Here is a 26,517-nt window from a genome sequence, read left to right as displayed (position 1 = left end):
TAATGTACTCTTTCATTGCTGGTTGGTCTTCTAGTTCATTCCACAAACATTTATTGAACAAATATTGTGTTCTAGTCTCTGTTTTACATATTCCTGCTGGAATCGATGGGCTCTTACCATGTACATCACGTAATTTGTTCACTCACCATTATACCAAACAAACTTCACTGTTGCAGGTCCACCCTGACCCCGTATCATAGATGGCCTGATCTCCTATGTCTTTACACTGGGGAATAATTATCATGCGGAAGTTAAAATTACTTCCAAAGCACTGTTGTGTGTCTGCAAACATAAGGCTGCCCGTCATACACTCGTAGTTGGAAGTGAGCATTCTGAGAGAGAGAAAGCTCTATAGCAACAGCTGCTTCTCCTGATCTCCCCCAGACACGCTCCCAACAAGGCTTGCTGCTTAGGCATTGTGTCTCACATTTCACAGTGATGTTTATGCCAAAAAACTTTTTTCTTACAAAATGGAAAAAGAAAGTAAAGAGAAATGTTTGGTAAAGACAAGCGTTCAGATGTATTTAATCTGTCTGCAGATCTTCCAACCAAGAAGCAACAACTACAGGCTTTGAACCTTCTTGTCATCCTCCTGCCCGATGCAAACAGAGACACACTCAAGGTCAGCTGGATTCACTTATGTTAAATATCCCTCAGAACTAAACAGAGTAATTTTTCATTATTTGTGGCAAAACAAAATGATGTTATCGTGGAGATGTTAGTAGTTGTCTATAAGGAAAAGACCTATTTTTAAGGGCAGATGGTGAAACTCTTTAACTCTATTAATTTATTAACCAGGTGAGTCATGTTAATAGTATCATTAGGTGATTTTTTGATTTTTTTTCAACTATAACATTTCTTCTACCAAAACAGATGATTGAGGTTCATTTGTTAATAAAAACATGGGTGCATTTTGGTTTTTTCTTCTTTCTATTTTCCTGCATTTTCCAAATTTTATCTAGTGAGCATATACTAGTAAGGTGAAAATTGAATGTTTAAAAAGAAAATCCTGGGCTTCCCTGGTGGCGCAGTGGTTGAGAGTCCGCCTGCCGATGCAGGGTGCGCGGGTTCGTGCCCCGGTCCGGGAGGATCCCACGTGCCGCGGAGCGGCTGGGCCCGTGAGCCATGGCCGCTGAGCCTGTGCGTCCGGAGCCTGCGCTTCGCAATGGGAGAGGCCACAACAGTGAGAGGCCCGCGAACCACAAAAAAAAAAAAAAGAAAATCCTAAGGCTCATCAAATGTAGCCTACTGTTGCCTAAAAAGGTTACATTTGTTTGTAGTTGCAAGCAGTAGAGTTTGAAATGTTATAATGATGATTTTGAAATGTTTGGTTAGCCAAAAGATAGACCAACTCAAATAAATTCTAGTTATTTCTCTAATGGATTACCCTGAGTTTCTGATTTATATCATCATTTAAAAGTGATTTGGTCTGATATTTGTATGATTAAATACCATTTACTATGTATTGTCAGAGGCTTTCATAATAATCAGTGGATTGTTCCACATTGATTAATTTTCCTTAATGCAACCATTTATAGAGTAGAGAAGGTTTAATTATAAACTTTTGTAAAAGAAAAAGAGAAATTTTAAAAATATAATTTAGAAAGAGCATCTCCCTTACGTTTTGTTGTTGCCTTAAAAAAAATTTTTTTATACAGGTAAGGGTGAAACCCTTGCCCATTTACCCCCTATGGTTCTTTCTATTTAAAATGAAAAAAACCATGTCAAAAAAATTTCCTGTCAAGAAAACAAAACCACCAGTTGGTAAATCTTGGAAATGTCTTTCTGTACCTCATTAAGACTCCCTGAACTGAAGCTAGGTGAGCGAATTCCATGCCCTGGAATGAATGTTAATACTCTACTTTTCTGGCTGAAGCAGTTGATGAGGATTGCTGGAATAAAAACACTGCATTGCTGCAGGAGAACTTCCAAAGAGTTAGTTAGTCCCTTTACTAAGTCAGAAAATAATCTTTCGCTTCACTGGTTAACTGAATGAATAACTGAGAAGGCAGGTTATGTTTGGTTTGGTTTGGTTTTGGGGACAGAGGCCAACTCCAGAAAGGGTTGCATTCAAACACTGTGTGACCAGGGCTGCTGGGTATGGGTGTGTAGACTGTGGCTGAAATAAGGACATCTGGCCCAGGATGAAGCAGGGACCAATTTTCAGTCTGTTCTCTGCTTGCCAGCAGTGCCCTTGACACAGGACATCAACTACCTAGAAAGAGGAATTTAATCCATCTTTTTCTTTTTCACATAAAGGTGCCTGTCTGTTTGATGGCCCTGTGAATGACCAATATAAGATAGAAATTGAAAGACATGATTTACTTAAAATATGCCTGCATTCAAATGAGTTCAAATAAATGTGGGAGGAAAGACTTATTTCGATATGGTTCCTATTGGGTGAGGTTGGTCTAGAACTCGTTCCTGGATTTTGCCTTTAAAGTCCCAATCATAGGGCTTCCCTGGTGGTGCAGTGGTTGAGAATCCGCCTGCCGATGCAGGGGACACGGGTTCGTGCCCCGGTCTGGGAAGATCCCACGTGCTGCAGAGCGGCTGGGCCCGTGAGCCATGGCCGCTGAGCCTGCGCGTCCGGAGCCTGTGCTCCGCAACGGGAGAGTCCACAGCAGTGAGAGGCCCCCGTACCACAAAAAAAATAAAATAAAGTCCCAGGCATATTCTTTTAAGACAAAATCAGTTTAAAAGTGTACTTTTTAGAATTTTAAAGTAGTTTTAATTTTAGCCTATAAGGTTACTGGGAGCACAATTGTATAAATAAGGTAGAAAATACTTTCTTGGGGTAAAAAAATGGAAAATGCCAAACAAGTAATTTTGCTAATTTACTTAAGCTTTAGTAGCTTAATTAGCCAGCTGTGATGAAGGTTTCAAACAAGATTTCTAATAACAGAAACATCAAAACAAGTATACCATATATAAGAGAATAAACCATCTAAATTTAGTTCTCTAAAAGAGAAGGGAAACTTCATCACAAGGTAACTTCAGGAAGCTTAATGTGAACTTCCTCAATTTTTCCAGTCCTATTGCCTCTTTTTCCGTTGCCATTTGGAGGGACGGGATCATATGCATGACTGTGTAGGCTATTTCTACAGCATATCTAAGAGTTTGGAGGGACCATGTTAAATCCCATGTCCTGGTTTAAGTCTAGAGCAATAGGTGTCTTTAGGCAAGCTGCTTGACCAAGATTTTTTTTTAACCTTGGGTTATCGGGCATTTGGACCAATGATCATACCTACCTTTGACTTGGAGGAATAACAAAGACTAATGTTAAGGTATCAGTGGGGAATTCATGTTAATATAATTGTTGGCATGTGTTTATCCTTTTTGTAGTTTTAGGAAGTTCATTGTATACATTTTTTTGCTTAATCCTGGCAGGCTAGGAGATTAGTATTCGCATTTTATGAACGAGAAGACTTTAAAGAACAGGGATGCCGAACGGTTTATCCCAAGATCACACATAGCTAATAAGTAACTGTGCTAAGACTCAAACTGAGTTTTCAGAGAGTGGGTCCAGTGATACTTACATAACACCAGACTGGTGATAGATACTTTCGTGGGGTTTTTTTGGCCACACCTCGTGGCACGTGGGATCTTAGTTCCCAGCCCAGGGATCAAACCCATGCCCCCTGCATTGGAAGCACAGAGTCTTAACCACTGGACAACCAGGGAAGTCCTGGTGATAGATGCTTTTAAGAAAGGACAGTGCTTATAGATCAGATGAAGAGGCAAATATATCCGAAGATGAAGTTCTTTCAGCAAAGGCTAGGTCAACATTTTATTAGTTTCATATCTACATATGCACACACATATTCTAATATCCTGAGAGTAATATTTTGAATAACTTTATTGTATTATGTACCCCACATTTAAGTGGTTTATTACCTAATCTCTGCAATTTATGCTTGTAAAGAAAGAGATACACTGGTCCCTGAATAATTATTCTGGTCTCTGGAACAAAATTAAATATTTTTTCCAAACCTTACCAGTTAATCTTTTGTCCTCATTTGAGAAGGTGTTGTTTCTATATAACCTTATGCTTGGATTACAGTTTAACTTTGTGAGCACTGGGCCAGAAATTGGATACATAAATCTCATTGTTAAATAGTAAGGCTATGCCTTTAGTTTGTTTCAAACTTTGAGGGTCTATATAGTAGCTAAACTGGACTCAAGATCAAGCTGTTAGAGCTTATAGGAATATTTTTTTCCCCTGAAATCCTGTGAGAGATGAACACAGTTTTTTTGTTCTGGTTTTGTTTTTCTATTTTGGCATAGTTTATTTGAACTTTTTCAGGTAGGAATTTTAGGCTAAGTATGATAACATGCTTCTTTTAATAGTTAAGAGTTCAGAAACAAAGCCAGATAGACAGGCAGTTAATAACATTCCTTCTCCACCATGTGCTTGCTCTGTGACCTCTGGTAAGTTACATCTATTCTCTTAGAAGCTGTTTTCTCATCTGTATGATGGGGATCATTACGTCATCTATTTCCAATCAGGATTAAGTGAGGTGATCTCTATGAAGTTCTTAAAACAATGCCTTGCCTGTAGAGATCATTGAATATCTGTGCAGTTATTGTTGTTAATGTTTTGGACCAAAATTGATTCAAGAAAGAAAGGAAAAGAAGAACTTAAAGCTTTATACCCTAGCAGAAGGAGGGTGATCTAAGCTGCCATGGCTTTTGTGGAGGGGCGCTCAGAGGACACGTAAGTGTTGTCCATGGAGGTGGGAAGTGGGGGGCATCAAACTGAGCATAAACTAGCCTGTTCTGGTGAAAAGCTTCTTTTCGTTCGTTCATTTTTTTGAAAAAAATTCTCTTCTCTTTGTCTCTACTTCCCCTCCTCCCCATCCCAGTCTCCGTTCTCTTTGGATTTCAAGTCAGCCAGCTATTGAGTCCCTTTAAAAAAAATGCAACTGAGATTGAACGAGCCTTTTTAATGGATTTTTTTTTTAATATTTAGAGATAAAAGTATAGCACTTCCTGCAGCAAGTGAAGAATACTCGTTTGATATTTTAAACTAGTTTTCAGTGCCCCATGGCTTTGATAGGCAGGCAGTGTGACGCTTCTCCATCCCTCTCCGCACCACCCAGCTCAGATGTGTGTCCTCTTGCCTCATTCCCCATGGCCATAGTCCACAGCGGAAACACAGCACCAGCCCCCGGTGTGTTAACCAATGGAGCAGCTTTGAGGACAAGGCCCACTGGATGTGGCTGGCTGACTGTGGTTATGCACAACTTATTATTTCTTTTAATAAATAAAAATCCCATATGCTGCAGTGCCTTCATCTCTTAAATTCATGTATAACACAGATCTCAAAGCGTTATTTCTGTTTCAGGCCCTGCTTGAATTTCTCCAAAGAGTCGTGGACAATAAAGAGAAAAATAAGATGACGGTCATGAATGTAGCAATGGTCATGGCCCCGAATCTCTTCATGTATCATACATTGGGTTTGAAGTCCAGTGAACAGCGAGAATTTGTAATGGCAGCTGGGATAGCTAATATCATGCACTTATTGATTAAGTATCAAAAACTTCTGTGGACAGTAAGTATATATTTTCAAGTTCTATTAATGAGTGATGATATCTAGATTCTGAAGTCTTTTTATTGTTATAGTCTCTATAAAAAGGTAACCAATATAGGTGATTTCAAATGTGGTTTAAAAAATTGATGTCTACTTTTAAAAGTCTCAGTTTTTAAAATGCCTACACGATTAAGTGTTTCAATTTGGTAACTTCTAAAATATTTTATTTTTGCTAATGGAATTTCTGAGGATTATTTTTTCCTGGATTATTGCTAGGTACCTGTCAGCTCTTGTTTATTGGTGAGTTTTTTCTTTCTCTTTTGACAGGAGAGACTAGCTGTTATTAGAAGGGTATAGGTTAGTTGGAGGCTAGGTTGTAGATAGGTGGCTGCTAAAGGGACCAACTGCTGAGCTCGTGGTGCCTAATGCCTGTCACCTCAGGCAGTCTCCAGTCCTGGCGTAGAAGGTGGTCACTATGTCCTTGAACTTCACCAAACTTCTTTTTAAAAATTAATTAAGGAATATTTTGGCTGCGTTGGGTCTTTGTTGCTGTGTGCGGGCTTTCTCTAGTTGCGGTGAGCAGGGGCTACTCTTCATTGTGATGTGCAGGCTTCTCTTGTTGCAGAGCACGGGCTCTAGGTGCACGGGCTTCAGTAGCTGCAGCACACAGGCTCCCTAGTTGTGGCTCGCGGGCTCTAGGGTGCAGGCTCAGTAGCTGTGGTGCACGGGCTTAGCTGCTCTGTGGCATGTGACATCTTTCCAGACCAGGGCTTGAACCTGTGTCCCCTGCATTGGCAGGTGGATTCTTAACCACTGCGCCACCAGGGAAGCCCCCAGGCTTCTTTTTGAACCTTACACGATGGTAATTTTCATCACCTGGATGCTCTGTACACATGGTAGGTAATATGATGAATTTTTTTCCCACCGATTTAATGAATGGCATAGTCTTATCAAATAGACAGAGCCTTTACTTCTCTCCAAATATAAGAAATAAAGATAATTATTTCTATAGTTTAAAATGGTACTACTACTTTTTCCTCCCCAAACTTAATTTCATTTCTCCATAGATTCCCAAGTTTATTGTCAACCAAGTGAGGAAACAAAACACTGAAAATCATAGAAAAGATAAAAAAGCCATGAAGAAATTGCTGAAGAAGATGGCTTATGACCGGGAAAAATATGAAAAACAAGATAAGAGTGCAAATGATGTAAGAAAAACTTGAAGATATATGTAGTTATATAGATTGCAGTACTGTTTTTAATATCTTATATACAACAAAGAGTTTTGATTGTTTTTGCAGGATGAATTTCTACACACTTAGTCGGCTCTGGTACTATATATAAGTTAAAGGCATCAATAATGGTAGCTACGCTCCTATTAGAATGATTGATATGGATAGTTGCACAGGTCTTGGTGACTCAGCATGTGAGCTGTTGTTAAGGAACAAAGGAAGATAACAAGACAGGAATGTCTCAGCACACACCCACCCACACATAAACACACAGAGGACTCTGGAGATTCCAGTTGCCCACTAAATGTGTAATGTTTAGTAATTGAAGAGTCCCTTGTGTGAACCATTGACCTTTTCTCCTTCAATTTTCTCATCTGTAAAATGGGGGAAAAAACTAACCCAGATGAACAAATAGGTCAATATTGGTGTAGTGCCTGAGATCTTTCCTAGACTTCACTAAGTCCTTAAAGTGTCTTAATTGGAACTTAAGAATTTGGAGAGAGTTATGTTGGAATGCAGAAAATTAAAATATTTCAAATAAGGGATATTTAGCTCTTAGTATTCATAAACTTCTGTAAGAGTATAGTAAGAACTGGGTTTAAAATAATGAAATATACATGAAAACACATTCAGAAGAAGTGAGTTACCAAAGCTCTAACTTAAGATCATGAAATGCAAGGGTTTCTATTGTTCTATTTATGGTGAAGACACCCTTCCACCACCATCGCCACCATAGAGGTTCCTCAGTTACATGCTGACATCTTGTGGAATAATGTGGAAATGCAATTATCAGCCTTTGATTTTTCTGCTTTGGCCTACTTAGGGATCCAGCAATCATACACAACATTTTTTTTTCTCCTTTATTTATAGCTCTCACTCTTACAAAATCGCATTTTCCTGGCATTAAACTTTTTTTGGTCAATTTCAAAGTATCTTTAAAAGCATAAAATTTAGTAAGTGGGAATTGTACATAGTGTTTATATTTTTTGAGAAATACTATACAGGTTAGAAAGGATTTTTGAGATATCAACTGAGAATGTTCTGTTACCTCTAAAGACATTATGAATACGTGAACCTCTTCTCTTTTGTAGCCCTGATTATTCACATTAACTTAGGTGACTTTATATTCTTGTCTTTTTAATAAGACCGTTGTAATGTGATACTCTGAGGAACAGTGTGTATCTAAGAAAACAAAATTTGTGCTGTACCTTTTTAATAGTAAGTCCTTAGACAAAAATTAAAACGTTCCTTTTTTGGAGGTGAAACGTTTAATTTTGTCATTTATAGAAAAAGAGCGTCAACTTGAATTTCTTTAGTTTGTACTTTGGGTTAAATAGAGGAGAGCTGGTCTGAAAATTATGTCTGGACTAGTTAGAAGCTATATTGTCAGTTTAAGGCTTGGGATTTAAGCCTGGATTTAACTCTCAGTTTCATCATGTATTAGGTGTCACTTCATCTCCGAGTTTTGGTGTTCCTTCTGAGAAATTCAGCGATTATTCTGACAAAATACTAGTAAGAGCCTCCTTGGTGCTGAAGCCCCACTTCTGTTAGGTCTTCAGAGGAGATGGGGCTGCTGCTCCCCTACAGGGAGCCAGAGAGGGATGTAGGAGGGTTGAGCTCAGAAGTACTAGAGGTGTGTGATGGAGCCTGACCTGAGGACCCTGAGCTATCATCAGACAGGAAGTGGGCATCAGAGGGGCTTCACCAGAGAGTAGAGCGGAGGTGTGAGAAACACGTGTCAGGTGTTAAGTCTCCCTAGCAAAGGAGCTTCCTGGTAGAGTGGTCACCATTGGTATTGGTGGCCCACAGTGGAGGTCATGTAGCTTGTCATTTCGGTCGAAAAAGTTTCAACAGCCAGAGGTTTCTTCCAAGCTGCTATCATTTTCTTAGGGAGAAAAAATATACCCAGGAAACAATTACAGAACAACAAAGAAAGTAGAAGATAATGTCAAATAGTATGGTTATGTGGTGAGTCACCAACTAATCCGTTTTCTACATAGGCTTCCATCAGTTGCCAGAATATTAACTCGAAAAGATTTAACATGAAAGTCTGGACTTCTGTCTTGACTTGACAGTTTGGAGGTGGTAGCATCCTCATGTCCCCTTGCCGTAGGGGACCTGTTTCCTGCAGGGTAACAATTGCCTGGATCCAAGTAGCAGCTGTTCCCTTTGGGTGGAACATGAACCATCTACGTTTCGATAAACTATCCCCTCCCACACAGTCCCCACATTTTTCTTGTTGGTGTGTGTTTCTTGACTCTCCCCACAGATCATTTTAATGAAACTGGCATGCATGTTTTTTATTTGTTAAGCAACTCTTTGATGTGTGGAATTGACACTTAGATAGGGAAGATCATAATTTCAACCTAGGGCCTGTTGAGTGTGAGGTGTGTGTTGGATATCTAAGTGGGGAGGACTGAGGGTGTTGAGAGGGAAAATTCGGTCTTCCTGCCCAGTGAGGCACATATTCTGTATGTGGCAGGGAACTGCTGAAAGCTGTGACCCCAGCAGTTACATGATTATATTTGCATTTTAGAACAGCTGTTATGATGGCAGGTGAGGGATACATTGGAGGAGTGTGAGAGAGGAGGTTTGGTAGGAGACGCCAGCTAATTTCATTGTTGATGGGAATATATAAACTGGTAGAATCCCTCTGGAGAGCAGTTGGCATGTGGCAAAATCTTGAAAACCATGCTCCTCATTGGACTTAGAAATTCTTTCAGAGGGGATAATCAGATGAGCATGCAAATAGTTATGCTTAAGTTCATTACCATGTTCTGTGTACTGGCCAAAATTAGAAATAATCCAAAAGGATAGAGGTGGTTAGTTATATATGTTATGGCATATCTATATAATGAAATACCATGAAAATGGACAAGTATATATATTGGCATTGGAAGATATTTGTAATATGTTGAAAGAAGAAGTTACAAATCAGTTCATCGCTGTATTTGTAAGGGGTAATAATTATCGTTATTTTGAGTGCTCACCAGAGGTCAGGTATGCTGCTAAACATTTTACCAGCATTTTATTTAATATTCATAGTAGTTTAGTTGGAGTTTATTATTAAAATAGTCTCTCTCTTTTTTTTTTTTAACAGATCAGGAAAGTTAAGTAACTTACTTAAAGTTATCTAGATAGGAAGTGGTGGAGCTGTAATTCGAAACCAAGTCTGTATGACTTTAAATCCAGGTCTCTCTACTGTTATCCTCTCTTTCCCCATAGAGCACAGAAAAACTCCATCCCCAAATCCTGGGCTTATGTATAGTAATAAAATTGAACATGTATTACTGCCATTATTAGATATGTTTAATATATAGCTTTAAAAACAGTTCTGGGTTGAGCTAAGACCCAGCAATGGGAATGGAAAGAAGTGTCGACTGTGAGCCAGTAAGACCCACATGAGTGAGATGGTGAAACGGATTAGATGTAACGAATGTGAAAGAAGGAATCTAGAATGACTTGCTGATTTTACCTTGGGTGATTTTATCATCAAGATAGAACATCCAACAAAAGGAACAGACTTTGATGAGGTAGTCAGTTTTTGGCATTTGGGGTTGACATGCCTTTGTGAAAGGTGGCTACGTGGGCCTGAAGCTCAGAGGGTGGCCAGAGCTGGAGGTGTGCATTTGGGACCAACATAGAGATTGTAGTTGAAGGCACAGACTGGTTCCTGTTACACAAGTGGATATATGGGGTAAGAAATCAAAAAGGCAAAACCACCAATGTTTAAGTAGTGGGCCATGGAAACGGAACTGGTAGAAGAGGCCAAGAAATAATAGGAAGTAAGAGAAAGTTGAAGATTGTAGTGTCTTAGCCCCCCGGGGGGAGAATAAAGTAATGGAGCTTGATCAGTAGTACCAAATGCTACGGAGAGGTTGAGTAAGGTTAGCCTTGGATAAGAGGTCCTCTAGATTTTGCATTCGAAAGGTTAGTTGTGACTTTCTCCAAAGCATTGTCTGTGACTGTTGATGGAAGAAACCATGGTTTCTAGGGATTGAAATGTGAAAGATAAGAGATTATAGATCATGATAATTCATCAAGGCAATATTTTTTTTAAAGCCCTCTGTATGTTATTAATGCTAACGATATATAATTGGGCATTCATGTTATTAAGACATGCTTGACTAGGTAAATTAATAGTTTTAATCAGGTTGTAAGGGACACAATCTACTTAACAAGACCAATGTTTATAATGACTGCAGCATATTAATTATTTGGTACAAATGTGAATTTCTTAAGTACTAATGAGACTTACATCTATTAATTACAGCAAGAGGAAACACTTGATGAAAAATAACATAATTGTAGACTATTTGAAAATAACCATTTTCTGATAGCCTTCAACTTGTAGTTGGGAATGATATCTCTCACACACACACACACACACACACACACACACACGACATCAAACACCAGAAGTCATTTGGCTTGATATAGCCCTAGCTTTGCCATTAACGAGACATTAATGGCAAATCATTTTTTCTGTCTCTGGGTCTCAGTTTATTCTATAAAATGAGAGTAAGACCAGATAATGGTGTTTAACCAGAAATATACAATAGGGGCTTCTGTGGTATTATTTTAAAAAACAAAAAGCAATAAACCATTCCTGGGCTGCTTCCCAGACCCACTGAATCAGAAACTCCCAGAGCAGTACCTGCACATGTGTATTGTATAAAAACTGTCAGGGTAATTTCCCCCCATTTGCTGTATATGTGTTTGTGTGCACATATATTTAATTTTATTATGGAATTTTTCTACATACACAAAGATAGAATAGTAGATGAACCTCCATAAATCCATCACCAACAATCACCCATCTTTTTTTAATCCTGTTCCATCTTGTCTTCCACACACACCTTTTTTCCTTTTAGTATTTTTAAGGAAATCACAGACCTTTCATCATTTTACCCGTAATCACCTCAGACTGCATCTCTGTCTAAAAAGGATCTAGGGCAGCTTTGATGAGCATCTGGTTATGAATTGCTGAATCATGCAGGTTTCAAGTCCATTGTGGACTTAGATCTGGGTGATTTTTCTAATGTCATTTAAGCTTACCTCTGAAAGTAAAAGGAAGCTGTACATTTATGAGAGAGCGTGAGCACAAAGTGGGGCTCTGTGAAATAAGCCAAGCGGCTCACCACATCTGCCCTCATTGTGGAGGGAACAAAGGTTCTCTCTTCCTGGGCTTCCCTGGTGGCGCAGTGGTTGAGAGTCTGCCTGCTGATGCAGGGGGCACGGGTTCGTGCCCCGGTCTGGGAAGATCCCACATGCCGCGCTGGGCCCGTGAGCCCAGCTGAGCCTGCTGGGCCCATGGCCCTGAGCCTGCGCATCCGGAGCCTGTGCTCCGCAATGGGAGAGGTCTCAACAGTGAGAGGCCCGCGTAACGCAAAACAAACAAACAAACAAAAAAACCCACAAAAGTTCTCTCTTCCTAAGGTGAGCTTCAGTGTTAACTCAGGATGATCTGCTGGTCCATACCCTTAATTAACAGTTGAGAGCTTGAGCTTTAGAGAGCTTACATGACTCACTAAAAGTTCCAAAATGATCTGGCAACATTTTTAGGGTTTTGGACATGGAAAAGAAATCTGTTTCTCTCATCTTCTGCCATTCTCCAGAAGAATCCTGGAGTTGGCAGCAGTGCGGTGTAGACTAGGTCGTTTGTGGCCGAGGTTGTGTGTCTAGTCACAGCTCTGTTTAGAATTCCATCTCTGGTTTCACTTAACAACTCTGACCCAGAGCATTGTCGCAGGTACAGTTTCAAGCATCTGCTTTAGGTCTCGAAACAGTGTCTGGATCTACTTGGGGACCCATGTGGAAAATCAAATTACAATATCAAGCACAAATCTTGTTTCTTTTTCAGACATTCTCTGATTTTTTTATAGTACTTAAAAAATACCATATTAAAAGAAAAAATCAGAACTTATTTTATTATCAATTAAGTGATTATTAATTATGGAAGTTACTTCAGGCCCTTCTTTAAAATTCTCTGAATCTGTAAGTTGGATAAAAGTTTAAGCATTTGGATAACAAAAGCCCAGTTATAGTCAGAACAGACAGTTTAAGACAACAGAGAACGACTTCTGTATCTCCACCTCCAAGTGATGAATATGCCATTTTAGTTTAAGATACCCTGCTAAAATGTCCTTGTTACATTTTCAAAGATCTGTGTTATATCTGGCCTTCATTTGAGAAAGTTATATGTCCAGTTTGCCCTTTTGAAGATAAAAGGTTTTTTTGTAGTATTAAAAATGTCAGCTTTACATTTAAATTAGCCTTTAATTTAAAAGAAGAAAGTAACATTTCTCCTAAGGGTCTGACATTAAATTTATGATCTCTAGAGTGTAAAAATATGAGCAACACAGTATTTATCTACACCTTTTGAGAAAATACTTAAATCATTGTTTATTTTACCAGATAGTAAGAACTAAATCCCATTTTTTTTTTTTTTTTTTTGGTGGTACGCGGGCCTCTCACTGTTGTGGCCTCTCCCGTTGCAGAGCACAGGCTCCGGACGCGCAGGCTCAGTGGCCATGGCTCACGGGCCCAGCCGCTCCACGGCATGTGGGATTTTCCCAGACCGCGGCACCAACCCGTGTCCCCTGCATCGGCAGGTGGATTCTCAACCATTGCGCCACCAGGGAAGCCCTAAAATCCCATTTTTTAAATATACTTTAGTTCAATGTGTAAAACATGTGAGGGCCGTATGAGATCATTTTCTCTATTTTAACAGTCTTTGCGTGCCTAAGAAATTAACTAACATTTTTGTAAGTTGTAAAATCCTTTGTGACTAATTTTTAATGGCATGTTAGTCAAATACTGCTCTTCTTCAGTCCTGCTGTACATCATAAAACTTCAGCTCACAAGCACACGAAAGAAATTTAAAAGTAAGGGACAGAGTCACAACTGTTAAGGCAAAATAAAAAAAAAAAAGAAAAAAGTGAAATAGGAAGGTTACAAAGATTTTACTACTCACAGACTTGGTTATTTTTATGGCTCAAGCTAAGAACAGACGGTTTGGCTTAATGATCAGGCATGTTGTGTCTATTCAAAGCTTGGCAGCTCAGTGTAATTAGCATACTAATAGCTTTAGTATTTGATACACCATGATCCTGGAGCTTAATAGTCGTTGTCATACACTATTTAAATGAGAGCTTTGACATCATTTATTGTTTATCATCTTTAGTAAATATCATTTGGCCACCATTGTCAAGAAATCCAGGGAAAACTTTCCAGAAACAACTTTTAAACTGTTCACCTTTAACCATTACACGTTACCGGTTAAACTAATTTCTCCTCCAACAGCAAAGGGCACGGTAGATTCAAGTTGAGTCAGGCTGTTAATCTTTTTATTGTTGTGAGAATTTAGATGGGATGTATTACCACAGAAATAAACACTCTGAGAATTGTTACTATCTCTCTCTCACACACACACACACACACAAACATACACATGCACTGAGGGGAAGGGTGTGGGAAATGTTTAATTTCATAGCCATAAGAAACCTGTACACACGCCACTCCCCATATGCTGGCAAAAGCCAAAATACAGAAATTACCTGACTTTTCACATACGCATGAGGACTCTCAAGTGCCTGCAGAAGCTGGTACCTGGGCCTCTTCCTTCTAAACTAACAATCAGAGAGACTCTGGATTCCTGTGTCAGTTGTGGTGTTATCGGGTACAACCCCTGACACCACCCTGATTTCAGTGTTGTGTTTTACAAGAAATCATGGCCATGCTCTCCAAAGTATGATCCCTGACCTCATTTAGAAAATATAGGCCATGGTCATATTGTTAGGGGTCTTTAGTTGTTCATGAGATGCCTTGGGGGAAAAGTGGCTGCATCCCCAAGCAGGTGCAAGCTAATGTTGGTTACTCTCTGCAGAACCAAATGACTCAATTATCCCTTGTAGCATCTTTAATTCCTTTCTTCTGTTCTCTTTCCCTCCCTGTCATTTCCCAGTAGCAAGGGGAATAGTAGTACCATGTGGTAGATAGAAGCAACTTAACTTGTTTCTTTCAGACAATATTCCTAAGACTATTTTCTGCTATTAAGGAAAATACTCATTGGTATAGTTTATTTTATTCTGGAGAAATTTTACTTTTATTAGCATACCATTTTTAGAGAGAAATTATATATATATATATATATATGGTTTTTTTTGTTTTTTTTTTTGCCGTGCCATGCCGTGCAGCATGCAGGATCTAGTTCCCCAACCTGGGATTGAACCCGTGCCCCCGGCATTGGGAGTGCAGTCTTAACCACTGGACTGCCAGGGAAGTCCTCAGTGAGAAGTATTTTTAGGTGACTCATGTAATCAGTAAACATTGATAGATGGCTGCAGATGTGACTCAGATATGTGGCATGTAACTAGAATACAGGTGTCATATATTAGGATCTCCATCATAAAAGAGATTCAGTGGAAAGAGGAAATTCCTCTTGATTCTATGGAGTCAGAAACCCTCCACTGAGTGTTTCATGACGTTTGAGGTGTGTGAGCTGGGCCTTGAAAAATGGATAGGTAGCAGGGGATATTTCAGAAGGGGAGGAGAGCACATGTAAAGATAGGAAAGCATGGTGTTTGTAGTGAATTTTGACTGTCCTTTTTTATCCAAAGAATGGAATATGCCACAAGAGATAGTGGGGGAGGCAGGGAGCAGAGGAAGGTTGGTATATTCCTGAACTCTTTATGGCAACATATTATTTTTCTGGATCATTTTGCTTGTGTAACTCATTTATTGTAGACCTTCTATATATAAAAACTTAATCATATCAACTTATTTCACTTTAAATGTCAGCATACGTTTGCCTGCCTTTTTTGATATTCTAGGGTTGTATAAGATGTAATTATGGAAACAGTTTTTGCTGCTATTACTTTCACCAAAGAAAGCCTCTATGTAAGGATATTTGGCACTGTGACTTGAGTAGAATTTCCTAACTTTTAAATCAGCATAAAGTAGATGTCGATCTGCAAACCCCAACCTGCTGTTGAGGACCCTCCTATAGTATAATAATAACAATAGACTAACAGAATCCAAAATACTGATACTTGTTTCCCTGAGTAGGCAAGGTGGATTGGATTTTATGAATACAGACTCAGCGCTTCAACTGTTGCTATTACAATTTTCGCTCCGACGTTCCAGTTGTCAGGCCCAGCTTATTGTTTTTCACCTCCTATGAGGAAACAGTTGAGGCCAGGACAGCAGGCAGATGGACACAGCAGGATATAAGCTAGAGGTGAACCCTAAGGGAGAAGTGCGTGTAGCGTAATCCCTGAATTATGAGATACTTCATTGATTGAATAACTGCTTTGGAAAAAGGTAACAACACTACCACGTGAAATGCCCCATCCATTGTAAGAAGCAGCTCATTTTTCAAAATGCTACAAGTGAAAATAAAATCTGTCTTAGAATCAAGGCAAAAGACAAATTAGACCTGTAAACTAGAGGCGAGGTGAAGGTCAGAGACTAAATAAGGTATCAGGCCAAACTACAAGCCCCAGAAATTGGAAGTCAACAAACCAAGCCAAGGGTCCAGGCTGGATGGGAGAGATGGAGCAGGAGTTGAGGGGTCTGGGCACAGGTTGGGATCAGGACGTCCTTTAGGGATTGGATTGAGCTCAGTATCCCCAAGGAGAGGAGTCACACAAGGCTGCTAGGAATGCAGTCCCTCGTCTAGTCTAGCAGGATGGTGAGCGGGCAGAACCACACGCGTTGTCTTTGTCTGGCTTGGAGTGAGTGCACCCTTTGGGGCTTCACCGAGTGGTCAGGTGAGGGCTCAGGCTGTCTCTACAGGTTGAGCATGTGTTTGTAGGCTTCAGGGAACGAAGCCATTGTCATATGCAGCCCTTTTCTCCCTTGATAGTCCAGTGCAGGACCGCTTTTCTTTGTTATTCCCGCACTACATCTCAGATGTTACTGAGAAGCAGTCTTATTATATCTTTTGGGGGCACCTGCGTTTTTATGCAGCCCGATCTAAAAATCATCTTATTTTTGTTAAACGTTGAAAAGAATCACGTTAATTCCATCTGTGATATATTTATACTTTGTTTAAAAAAAAAATTCAAGACCATATACATTTAAAAATGCTATTATGAGCACAAAAATAATCTTGTGCAGCAAAGGACTTGTGTCTTATTTATTTTACTAGGTAAGTAGACTTAGCACAATGCCTGGTACTCAGTAGATGCTTAGTAAATTTTGGTTAAATTAAACAGGGTGTTTGTAGTGTTTAAAGCATTATGTTTAAACATAACTCGTGCATGGTGTTTGGTCTAAGATCTGTTCAAGAACATACGGTTATAAATAATAAATTAGTATTTATTTTAGCAGAACCGTTAGGACTTAATGAAGCCTAATATTTTGAATGCCATAGTTGATATTTTGATATCACAATCCTCAAAATCTTTCTCTGATAACCTTCCAAAAACATAAAATGTTCTGAATGTCTGTGGGCAAAGGATTTAGAAGTTCAAAGTATGCGGTCACAGTGTCTGCTCATCAGCCAAGTGAAGAGCAGACACAATACAAATGTATTAGAAAAGTATGTTTCATTTATTTTAATACTCTCAGGGACAATAATGTTTGTGGAATTTTGTGAATGTGCAGAAATGTTTTTTAAAATGCATACATTGCAATAGCATGCAAAGTAACTTCTTTCTGATTCAATTTCATAAATTGCTACATGAGGAAGCACCCTCTAGTAGATAACACTCAGAAATCAGCACTTAATATGGCAGTAATGGTTATTGCTGTCATTCTTTACATCTTTAAAAATAATTAAGCATTACTGCACAGGCATTATGAAGTTCCCCTATCACCATTAAGAGGATATTTGAGGTTTGATGTAATTTAGCCAATTACATTATATAGTAGTTAAGGTTTTTATGCAGTGAAGTAAAATGCGTAGTAGTTAAGCACACTTACCATATAATGCATTGTACAGAGTTACATGTTCCAGCTGCTAGCCAGCTTTGTTCCAGTGTCATTATTGCTTTGCAGGCTGATGTTCCTCAGGGAGTGATTCGAGTGCAAGCTCCCCATCTTTCGAAAGTTTCCATGGCAATACAGCTAACTGAAGAACTCAGAGCCAGTGATGTACTTGCCAGGTTTCTCAGCCAAGAAAGGTAGAGGCCTGTTTTGTTTTAATTATTCCATGGTATAATTCACTTGCTCTCTCTTTCCCTCCCCTCTTTTTTTTTTTTTTTTTTTTTTTTTTTAAAAACTATGGCTGGTGTGAGGGCTTAAAAATGTTGTCTTCCCGGCAGAAAACAAAAGCAGACTTAACAATTAGACTGTTGGAATGAGTTGAGTTCATTGGGTGTAGTTTGTGTTCAAGTGGAGCCTGTTTCAAGCAGGAGGTCTGCGCACTCCTTCACTGTGCCTGCTGTGGGCTTGATACATGACGCCTCTCAATATTCTCTCCAGAATATGGTGATTGGAGGTTAATTACTGGGTGTAAGCTGTTAGGAAAATCACGAATTACGGTACAGTGGGATTAAAAAAAAACAAAAAAGATACAACGTCTTCTAGGAAATATATGAATACAAAGAAGTGCTTAAATTTTAAAACAGAAGGTATAAAGAATTGAGAGGGGACAGCCGGTGCCTGGAGCTCTGAAAGTTAGCAGGAGAAAGCACACTATCCTCAGTAGGAACGACCAAGCCTTCCCCTCTGTGTGCAGCTGGTGGGTCAGGAGGAGTCCTTTGAAGGTCATTGGCATCCCTCCCACGTACACTTTCAGAGACATTTTGCGCTATCTTTTCTTGAATTTTAGGGGTTCAAACAGGGTATAGGCATTTCAATGTTCAAATTCTTATTTTGAGCTAAAATTATATTTTAATGCTTCCCCCCTCATTTCCACCCATTGAAACAAATCTAATTTTTTTTTTTTTCTTTTAAAGACAGGGACATCAGGGACGTTGGCCTCTTAGCTTCTGTATATTCTGTCTCCCATAGAATTTCATCTCCTCAGTCTAACATTCAACTTTTCTGCCAGAACTTCTCCAATTTTAATACAGAACCACATGTATTTAATACGTGTCTGCTCTGTCTACGGCTCTCTGCTAGATGTTGGAAGGGTTATAAAAAATATTTTAAACTGTCTTCCCTCATGGTTTGTAAATTGGGAGAAGAGATGAGCCCGTGCAGTTAACAGATGGTGATGAAATAAAAGAGTGTCTTCTTGCTAATTCTGGGCTTTCAGTAAGCCAGCATAAACTTCCCTCTCAACCATGCTCTGAAGGAAGTATTATCTTACTTCTGTTATACTGATAAGAAAACCAAGACTTTGCAAGGTCATGCGTTACATAGGTGGTGGAGTAGAGCTGAGCTCTAAATCTGTGGTTTCTGTCCCCCAAGGAGGTCCTTTAACCCCTCTCCATACTGGCTCTAGCGCCTAGAGGCTATCATGAATCTGGGGGCCATTGGTGCAGAGTCTGGGACTAGATGGACTTTGTGGAGATTAAAGTCCTGGGCCAGTTGGAATTCTGGGGGATGAAGTTCTGGGAGCAGTTGGAATATCTTATATGTCTTTGCTCCCTAAAAGTTCTCTCCACTTCAAGGGAGTCAGTCCACTTCCTCTACTGCCTGTGGTGACCAAGTAGATGCCCTTCTTCCCACCAGGGCTGACTTCCCACCCTCTCCCAAAGGGTGTACTTGAAGATCTGGCCAGACTTCAGATATAAGCAGCTCTTCCAGGCTAGACATGGTTTAATTTACAAGGCGTTTACTTGCAGGGCCCAAGCACTCAATTTAATCTATACTTGTGTTCCTCTACTTGTGGACGATGCAAGGTGTGACTCTGAAGTTGTATGATATATTCCACTCTGACTTCAATATTTAGGGTAGAGTAGTATAATAGTAGGCATATTCTTATAAGAAAGCACCAGTTTTGTGACAATTGCCATTTGCATATTTGGATTTTCTGCTTGTGGTGCTTTGCTATACCCTTAAGTGGAATCCCTTCTTCTACCTCCCCCGTTCTTGCCATCCTGCTCCACCCAGAGGGAAGTCTGGTAAGCATCTTGGTCCATTTGCCCTTTCCCCCCAGTCCTCAGCCCTTTCCCTTATGCTTGGGGATGCCAGAAGCAGATGATCTGGATCCAAATACCAGCTTTTCCTGAATCATCTTAGGCTAGTTTTTATAATCTCTCTAAGTCCCAGATTCCTTATTGTAAAAGTGGGCCTACATTATAGCCTTGTGATAATTAACTGGGAAAATGACCGTGAAGCACATAGCATTATCTGTCTGGGCCATCTAATAAGTGAAATTCTCAATAAGTGTTTATATGTATCTTCCTTTCACCACTTTCCCCTCCTCCCATTTGCATTCCACGTGTATCCGGACAGTGGGAAACCCTACTTCCCTCCATCCTTTTCTTCCCCTTCTTTCTCCACTGAAGCCAAGAACACATGAATGACATAAAATAAATGCCCAATGCGTTCACCAGTCTTTGATAACGACTGTTGTCTTTTCTATATGGATTTTTTGATTAGTATTAAGTGAAAGCTCACGTATACCGGGAAATCCAGTTCAGGTTTCTTTAAAGTGGAATAAGAACATAGATACTCAAGAAGCAGTCCGAGAACGATATCTGACTAGAATTCTTTTGTAGTCTGCCAACACATTCCACTTGGTTTTCATGAAATAATGACTCTTTTTGTACTCATAGTTTATTGGGTTATGTACTATATTAAAAATGAAAATATAATTATTACATTATTTAATTTCAAAAATAAGCATTTGCCAGTTTGAAAACTAAGTGAATTGTCTCTTGGTCAGGATACAGCTTAGCAGGGCGGATCTTAAGCATGAGGACCCGCGTAGCGCTGAGCAGTCAGTGTGTCATGGACAGCAGAGTAGATGGAGCTGGATAACCAGATGAGCCATTAAATGGTTGGTTAGGAAAAAAGCCTCTACGTTTTTTTTTTTTTTCCTAACGGTTTGGATAAAAGTCAGACCTGGTTTTCTCTTCTCAATTCCAGGGAGTGTGTCCTCAGGGTCTTCTGTCAGTGGTTCACAAATCTTTCTGTGCATCAGAGGCCCACTAGAGAGCATTTAAAAACCACATTCTCGGGCTTCATGTAGACATATTAAATCAGAGTTTCTAGAGCCCTAGATCTGATTTTTAGCAGGTTTCCCAGATAGAGAGAGTTTTGTAAACCACTGAATTTTACCCGTTTTTATTGTTTGAACCTAATGTTCTGGAGAGTTTATTCTTTGAAGAGTATAAACCTGTACGTGCATCCTCCTTGTAAAGTCTTCGTAATGAGTATTTTTGATTCTATTTTGAGTGTATGTACCTCCCGTATTTGGACGTTCAGCACAGGGAGGTTTATGAACCACGTCCTAGTCTTTTTATTCATCTTGCAGACTATTAGAGTGGTCAGCACAGCAAACCTGTGATAAATACCTATTGAATAAATACACTGTGAAAACTAAGGTGGCAACGTTACTTCTTAGAGTTTTATGAGGACCTTTTTGGCCCCTATGCAAAATAGATGACCCTATTAATAATTTTATTGGCAGCTAAAATGTTACTTTTTAACTTTACAAATTTAGATACTGATTTATTATTTCACCTTCAGATGTACAGTTCCATTTGTTTACTTTAATTTACAGGCGGGACATTTTTATTACCTATTCAGCACATTTAACAGATGGGAAAATACAAACGTGTAGATAATTACAGTATGTCTAAGTTATGAATTTTCCATACAAGCTAGAGTTCCCCAAAGGCATTAAAGTGATTTACTTGCAAGCTGTCTGATGATGCAACTAATCGGTTTGTTTTATCCCTAGTAGTGGGGTTGCCCAGACTCTCAAGAATGGGGAAGTTTTTTTGTATGAAATTGGAGGAAATATTGGTAAGCGCTTTTTTGTTGTTGCTATTTATTTATTTATTTATTATTTTATTTATTTTTGGCTGCATTGGGTCTTCGTTGCTGTGCGCGGGCTTTCTCTAGTTGCGGCGAGCAGGGGCTACTCTTCGTTGCAGTGCGCCGGCTTCTCATTGCAGTGGCTTCTCTTGTGGAGCATGTGCTCTAGGTGCCTGGGCTTTGGCAGTTGCAGCATGCGGGCTCAGTAGTTGCTGCACGCAGGCCCTAAAGCGCACGGGCTTCAGTAGCTGTGGTGCATGGGCTTAGTTGCTCTGCAGCATGTGGGATCTTCCTGGACCAGGGATCGAACCTGTGTCCCCTGCACTGGCAGGTGGATTCTTAACCACTGCACCACCAGGGAAGTCCCGGTAAGCACTTTTTAAAAATCTTGCATTCCATATGCTGATCTGACATTGCCAATGGTTATTATTTATATCTTTGGGAGAGAAAAAGAAATTAGAAGTAAAATATAGCAAGCTGCAGATAGTTGATGAATATTGTGGATTTTTTTTTAGTGGTCTCACCTTTCTGTTCTGGCTCTTTAGAGCTTCTTTGTACAAATGCCCATCTATGTGGAACCTGAGCCAAAGGCAGGTTCCCTAAAACAGGAATAACTTCTAAAATGGTTAATGCAGTTTTTCAAAACTTTTTTCTTTTTTATACACTGATGGCACATCTTAATAAAGGAAGTATTTGAGCTCATTTAAGACCAAGATGACACTTTTATTATGGTACAGTACTAGATCTATTTAGGGAAAGCAGAAGTTATTTTTGCCATTGTTGATTGCCCGCTAAATAATATACATATGCATACATAAACATATTGTTAGCTTATGAAATAGAAATAAGATAAATGGATTAGTTTTGACCGTGTCTCATATTTTATTTTCCCACGTGTAATTATCAATGGGTTGTACTCATCTTCTTATTAAAATTCAAAATAAACTTTTTCTCGTATTTTGACCTTTAAAAAGGTAAGAGTGAAATTGTCCACAAATAAATGAAATGGTGTTTAATTCAAAATGGTAATTGAAAATATTTTAAGATAAGTTTTTAGAATTTTTTTCTAGGACTTAAAAATTTTAGTAAATATTGAAAGTTGAATACAAGAATGTGAAGGCTCCTAAAAATTTAAATAAACCACAACTCCACTAGAACTCTGTATTGTTAACTCTATTAATCAAGATTAAGTATTAGAAAAAATAGATTAAGTATTAGTATATTTGATTTTGCATTTTGCTATTAGATATTGGGAATTAAGCATGGTTTTTTACTTAGGTCAATTCAAAACTGTTGCCACTCTTAATAAAGGTGAATAAGCTTTTAAGGAACCATTTAAAAGCCCATCAGAATTTTCAACTTCCTAAATTAATTTGAAACCTGCACAGAGAAGAACTACTCAATCGACTTTTCCAATATTTGGCCAAGCCTTATAATATTATGGGAGAGAAGAAAAAATGATAACTGTTTCGAAGCGTAAGACTTCAGAGTTAAACCACTAGGCTTAAAGTTAAAATTGCATCCCTATCTCCCCACTGTATTAAACTGATGCAACATCTCTTTACTAGGGGAACGCTGCCTCGATGACGACACTTACATGAAGGACTTATATCAGCTCAACCCCAATGCTGAATGGGTTATAAAGTCAAAGCCATCATAGAAGTCTTAACGCTGCAAATAACCGCAAGGACTCCCTTAGTCATATTTGCTGGGTCAAGAGTGTAAATAAAAGAAACAGTGGGACACTTTTATTATTCAAATGTACCTGACTCTTGAATAGTGACACACTCAAGCTTTAAAAAGTTATAGATTTGTGCTGCTGCCAGATTATGTTAATTATTATTATTCATATTATTATTAGAAAACATCTCTGGAGTGAGAAGAAAGGGGGGGCTTATTTAGCTTGGAGGCTATTTTCATACACTCTGGGGAATGTGTCCAGAAGTGACATCATTTTTTAAAATGTGAAAATATACTCTCTTCCCTCTCTCTTTTTCTCCTAAAATAATACATACAGTAATATATGCTTTTTCACCTTTCCTCCTGACATCTGCCTTCCCCCAAATGGGTTTACTTTTCAACCAAAAAGGTAACAAATGCCAGGTATGGCAAGTTGTAAAGACAGTATCTCTTAAACCAGACTGAATTCAACAGTATTCCTGTCTCTATTGAATGTTAATATTTATCTCTTTGAGTCATTTGTTCAAACAATAGCATCCCACTTCTTTCTGCTTTATCACATGAAGTGATTTGCATTTTTTTTTCAGTTCATCTGACATATGTGCACAGAACTGTATCCACTCTCAAGAAAATAGAACTGTCAGAAACTGCCAATTATTACTGCACCATTTAAGACTTACATACTCAGGATAAATAAAAAATATCCATGTGGAATAACTGGATTATGGATAACAAGAGAGTGAAAGCCAGGTCACTTCACGTATGCTGTAGTCTTCTAAATGAAACTTAAAAAGTCATAGCTGGCTTTACCTGTTGTCATATTAACAGTACAAATATGCATGATTGTATGATACAGTAATTGTTGAGAATGTATTCTGCTGAAAGAGGGATTTTTTTTTTAACTCATAAATAAGTCAACAGTAAGAGTTATTCTTCTGGGTATGACACAGTCATATGAACAAGCTTTTGTTTGTGTCCTTATTTTAAATAATCAGAGCAAATTTATTAAAATGCAGTGGAAAGGACTATTCCCAGGGATTTTAATGCACAAACCATATTGTGAAAAGAGATGAGCCTCTGTACTGTAAATAAGAGGAATGAAGTGAGAGAAATGTTCAATATTTTTTGAGTTTAGAGTGTAGTAAATAAAAGGTGATGTAAATAAATATTGCACAACTGTGTTTATGATACTTTTATTAGGACTTTAGGAAAAATTGCACATTCTCAGAAGCTCTTGATGTCACTCTAATTAGGAGGGAAAAATGCTGCTAATGAGAACAGTCGCAAATTTTAATTACAAGAGCAGCCTGTGGATATGATCACTTAAATATCTTTGTGGTGATTTGTGCCATTGCTTTTTTATTTAAACAATTTTTATAATTAAATGCATTTTTCTAAATTATCTTCTCTTGGAATTATTACTTTTAACCCTATCCGTTCATGAGTATAATAATGGACTACTTTTGTTTTTGTTAAAAGCCATTTCTATTCTTTTACTGTTCCTATTTATTGTTCCTGTGTACTTTTTAAAGTGGGAAGACACGTGGAAGATTTAAACTTGTTTCCTTTCTTTTTTTTTCTTATGCAAATTTCTATTCTTTAGGATTTTTTAAAACACACTGTATTCTGTTTCTGATTTGGACAGTATATATTAATTTCTCAGTAAAATGTTTTATTACTATTTTCATTTAATGAAGACAGTTAACAATGTAAAAGCAAAATCAGGTGCTTAAAGCATTTTAGGGGTGCCCAACTTAAATAAAAGACAGGGGTGAATATGATTTAGATAAATGGCTGCCTAAAGCATGTGTCAACTAATTGTCACCACATTTACTATGCAGGGCAGGGAGTGGGGAGACACAAGAGGCTTTTGATAATGAAAAAGTAGCAGATCTTGGTAAATAAACATGAAAATGCCATTTTATTTGAGTCCTTCTTAGAACTCATGACCTGTGTTCGTTGACATTGAACAGTAAGTACTGCGTTTAAATAACCAAGAAAAACGTCTATCTACACTTATAAAAAAGGAGAAACGTTATAGTATATAGTCTCAAATATAAATGTCCTTGCATTTTTCCAAATGCCTTTTTGGTAATTTTCTTTTTTTCTAGTGAATTTTAAATCTCTGGGTAGATTAGTTTTTATTTGTTTGTATGGGAGGGAAAATAAAAACAACAAATATATTTGCTTTGCCTCTCAAATATCCTAATTCTTAAGTTGCTGGTGAAAAACAGAGAGCTGGTATTTTATAAAAAACTGGTTGCCCTGTTAATGTTTTGGAAGTGCTTCCTCTTTTCTGAAGGGGGTTATTATGAGTCTTTACAATTGCACAATATTTGCTTACTGCTGCTATAGAATTCAGTGTAAACTCCTTGCTAGCACTCTTTGGGAAAAGCAGTTTATTTTACTGACTTTATGGGATTTTTCATCACTATCTTTTCCTACTTTTCAGATTAGACTGGTTTGTACCTTCTTCCTCACTGTCCTGATTTCTCACCTATTGATCAGTAGGTGGCACTATTGGTCAGGAATTCCTTCGCAGCTAAACTTGGAAGTTTGGAAAGTGAACCTGAGTTCAGAGTATGCGGTTAAGACTCCGTGCCAGGCATCTGCAAGACAATTAGGTAAGAACAGCATGGATCTCTCCCAGATCACTGATTGTGAAAATTGTAAATAATAATTTCAAGGTTTCTATGTTCAGTTAGTCTGCTTTTATCCTTAATTTGTTGAGTGGAGAGGTAGGGTGGGAGGAGGGTTCTCTGAGTCACAATTAAATGGTTTTTTAAATTAATTAGTTAATTATTTTTTGGCTACTTTGGGTCTTCGTTGCTGCACGGGCTTTCTCTAGTTGCAGCGAGTTGAGGTTACTCTTCGTTGCGGTGCACAGGCTTCTCATTGCAGTGGCTTCTCTTGTTGCGAATCACCGGCTCTAGGTGCACGGGCTTCAGTAGTTGTGGAGCGTGGGCTCAGTAGTTGTGGCTTGCGGGCTGTAGAGCGCAGGCTCAGTAGTTGTGGTGCACGGGCCTAGTTACTCTGAGGCATGTGGGATCTTCCCAGCCCAGGGCTCAAACCCGTGTCCCCTGCATTGGCAGGCGGATTCTTAACCACTGCGCCACCAGGGAAGTCCCACACAATTAAATGTTTTGGCAGCGTCTATTTCAAGCAGAAGGATCATGATAAGAGGAAGAC

The 26,517-nt window shown here is 38.7% G+C and overlaps 1 protein-coding gene across 7 annotated transcripts in view; it reads left to right on the top strand.

Annotated features, from left to right (window-relative positions):
* Window positions 1–24,496, top strand: part of ARHGAP18 (Rho GTPase activating protein 18) — a 188,806-nt gene extending 164,310 nt beyond the window's left edge. For 4 of the 7 annotated variants that reach the window (XM_067010739.1, XM_067010738.1, XM_059083783.2 and 1 more), the window contains 6 exons: window positions 540–622; window positions 5,348–5,554; window positions 6,601–6,741; window positions 17,770–17,894; window positions 21,572–21,636; window positions 23,217–24,496. In XM_067010739.1, the coding sequence (XP_066866840.1) occupies window positions 540–622; window positions 5,348–5,554; window positions 6,601–6,741; window positions 17,770–17,894; window positions 21,572–21,636; window positions 23,217–23,308 (713 nt within the window). In that variant the 3' untranslated portion in view covers window positions 23,309–24,496. Of the gene's footprint in view, window positions 1–539; window positions 623–5,347; window positions 5,555–6,600; window positions 6,742–17,769; window positions 17,895–21,571; window positions 22,017–23,216 lie in introns of all 7 variants that reach the window. The other 3 variants (XM_059083784.2, XM_067010737.1, XR_010836038.1) reach the window with 2 other exon arrangements.
* The last annotated feature ends 2,021 nt before the right edge of the window (window positions 24,497–26,517 follow it).

The sequence above is a fragment of the Kogia breviceps genome, chromosome 13, assembly GCF_026419965.1.
Source record: "Kogia breviceps isolate mKogBre1 chromosome 13, mKogBre1 haplotype 1, whole genome shotgun sequence".
In the NCBI taxonomy this organism is placed as follows: domain Eukaryota; kingdom Metazoa; phylum Chordata; class Mammalia; order Artiodactyla; family Physeteridae; genus Kogia; species Kogia breviceps.
Note: the sequence above shows the minus strand (reverse complement) of the source record. Positions and strands in the feature narration are given on the sequence as shown.